General features: G+C 19.1%; 1 protein-coding gene across 1 annotated transcript, besides 2 other annotated features; it reads right to left on the bottom strand.

The window, feature by feature from the left end:
• Positions 1-344: 344 nt before the first annotated feature.
• EHI_042470 (uncharacterized protein) lies at positions 345-933 on the bottom strand (the record flags this gene model as incomplete). The annotated part of the gene is made up of 2 exons (XM_001914395.1): positions 345-662; positions 703-933. The coding sequence occupies 2 exons, from the start codon at positions 931-933 to the stop codon at positions 345-347; spliced, it is 549 nt and encodes a 182-aa protein (XP_001914430.1).
• A 182-nt stretch (positions 934-1,115) lies between these two features.
• Positions 1,116-1,879: a repeat region.
• Positions 1,773-2,200: a repeat region.
• Positions 2,201-3,326: the final 1,126 nt, after the last annotated feature.

Below are 3,326 nucleotides of genomic sequence, written 5' to 3'. Positions count from 1 at the left end.
ATAAATAAGAAAGAAGAAATAAACAAAAGAATAAAATTAAAGAATAAAATTGTTACAAAACAAATATAAAGAATGAAATATTATTTAATAAGAGATGAAATATCAATTCAACATATTGAAACAAATAAATAATATGAAATAAATTAAAAATGAATAATCATAACATATTAATAATTAAATAAATGATGAATGATTTTATCACATTTCATTCATTTGATATTTCATTCTTTATTTTATTATCATTTAATTTGTTTATTATGTATTTCTTATCATTTAAATTATAAAATAAACATTCTTTTTATTCTTTAATAATTCAATTATCTTCTTTCTTTATTTCTTCTTTATTATATATAAAAGCAATTTTTTGGTATTGTTTTATTCTTCTTTAATTCTTCTTCACATCCACAATGATAAAAACATCCAACTCCAAATGATGTAATTGATGATGGTATATTAATTGTTTTTAATGATGAACATTCACAAAAACATCCATTTTCTATTTTACTTACACTTGTTGGTATTTCACTTTCTTGAATATCATTACATTCATAAAAACAATTAATTCCAAGTGAATTAACTTCTTTTTGTATTGTATTTCCAAATATATTTCTATATTTTCGTGTATATTCAATATTTTTATATTCATTCATTTCTTTTTTTCTCTTTTAAATATCTTGAATAACTCATTTTATACCATATTACATATTTAATTATTCTTCCATCTTCAAATATTTCATTTTCTTTTTTATAAATATGAAATGTTTCAATATTAGGAAACAATTTTCTTGAATATTGATTCAATGGAATTGGATTAAAATGAAATTGTTCCATATTTCCTTGAAATCTTTTAATTCCAATTTCTAAATTAATAAAATCTTTAATATCTTCAAAATACTTCGAGACAATCATTATTTCATTATATCCTAATTTCATTCTTTCTTTATTATTTTATTATTTATTAGTTCTTTTTTATTTTTAGTGTGAACTTATTTTATTTTTAAGATAAACATCATTCATTTTTTCTTTTTATTTTTTAATATAAATTATTAATAACAAATAATTTATATTTCAATAAATTATTATTTATTATTTATTTGATGAATATGAAAATAAAAAGATGCATTACAGGAGACACCACAAAAAATATAAAACAAATAACCAAAGAAGAAGAAATTCACATCAACCAAGAAATATAAATGACAGAAGAATGAGTGAAAATAGGTATTATCTGTATGGACAGAGATACATGAATAATCACACTAATCATTACAATAATAATTATCACCATAACTATCACAATATTGATGATACAAATTGTTTCACTCATCACTTCATTCATAATCATCGTCATAAACACTTTAATAATAATTTCAATAGAAATAAACAATACTATCATAATAGAAATAAATCCCACAATAACACACAAAGAAGATATAAACAATATCAAAATAAGAAACAAAACAGAAATCAAAGAAAAGAAATGATTGAAATACAAAATCAAGAATATTGGAAAAAACTCTTTGAAGAAGAAATTAAAATACTTACACCACAAGAAGTAGAAGAAATTAAAAATACCAAGATTAAAGAATATACATCATCAACAATATGGAGAAGATGGTATTTTCTTGCACTAGAAAAAACAAAAACAATCAGAATGGAAGAAGAAACTATTAGTATGACGATGGAAGAAGACAATAATCAATACAACCCAAATGAGATTAAAGACAATAAAACATAAAATAACTATGTAATGAGTGTTGAAAATAAAAATAAAGAAAAATATTGAAGAAGAGGAAGAAGAAAACAGTAAAAAGAAAAAAAGAGTAGAAGAAATAGAAAAGAAAGTGGAGGAGGATATGAAAGAGAAAGAAGAAATGAAATACAAATAACAGAATAAACCATTAAAAACTAACAAAGGATATTATGGCATTAAAGAAGAAACATAAAAATGATATAAACAGAAAAGTAAGAGTGTGATAAAAAATATTCAAATTCCATACTGAGTCTGAGAGGAAAATGTTTGAAATAAATAATTTAACACAACAATTACTCTTCCTGAAAGATAAATTATCTAAATTAGAAAATAAAAACACACATAGGAAGAAAAGAAGAAAGATGAGATAAATTACAACATAACAGACTCATCAGAAACACAAATTGTGAATGAACTCACCACAATGTGGTAGTGGTTGATGAAATAGGGTACGAAAATTAGCAAAGAAAAAATGCATCTAAATAATTTACAAAAAAGAAAAAAGATGCAAAAAAATTTGCATCCATAGAATATTCCACTTTATTATATTTTGCTCCTAAAATAAAAATAAAAAATAAAAAGTATGATAAATACAGAATATGTAAATATTTATGTTTATATTTTATAATCATTTGTATTCATTTTGTATGAAATATTAATGAAATAGATGATTTGATGAATCATATTTATTTTTATTATTTTTATTCTTTTATTTATATGTTATTTATTTATCTATCGTATTTTTATATATTTATTTCTCTGTTTATAATATGTATATCATTGTATTCTTCTTATTATCTCTATATTATTATATTCTTCTTATTTTATTATTTTTATGTTTATATTATTTAGATTTTCTTATTTTTATGTTTATATTATTTAGATTTTCTTATTTATATTCTTTTCTATTTAGATGTATTTGTTTATTCATCTTTATCATTTTTATATTCTTATCATTTATATCTATTTTCAATTTATATTTATTCTGTTTTTATTTATATTAATATTAATTTTATCTTTTATACTTTGATTTTATTATTATATCATTGATTATCATTTCTCCTTTTATTTATCATTTATTCTTATTATTCTTTTATTTTATATTCTATATCATATATTCATATCATTGTCATTTATATGTTATCACTTATTATATGTTATAATAACATAACACATATGTTTGATTATATAATAAACATCATAATGAAGTTATACATATAAATAATAAACATAAAAAAGAGTAAAATATTTTTCATTAATAAAATATTGTTAATTATTTTACATCATTAAATTAGACACTTTTATTTCATATTTCTAATTTTTACAATAAAAACACACTTTTTATTTCTTCTTTTCTTCTTTTATTACATCTTTGTGATTTATTACTTTTTATATTCTTTCTTCTACTTTCTTTTTATTCTTTTATATATTTATATTCTTTTTATATTATTTGTTTTCGTTGTTTTTATATTTCTTTCTTCTATTATTTATCAAAACTATATTCATTTATTCATTCTTTTTATTTCTTTTTTATTACTTCTTGAGTATTGTATATTTCTTTAATTTTCATTTA

This window comes from Entamoeba histolytica, genomic scaffold, assembly GCF_000208925.1.
Source record: "Entamoeba histolytica HM-1:IMSS scf_1104750516937 genomic scaffold, whole genome shotgun sequence".
Taxonomy (NCBI): domain Eukaryota; phylum Evosea; order Mastigamoebida; family Endamoebidae; genus Entamoeba; species Entamoeba histolytica.
The sequence above is the reverse complement of the archived record's forward strand: the minus strand, read 5'-3'. Positions and strand labels throughout refer to the sequence as shown.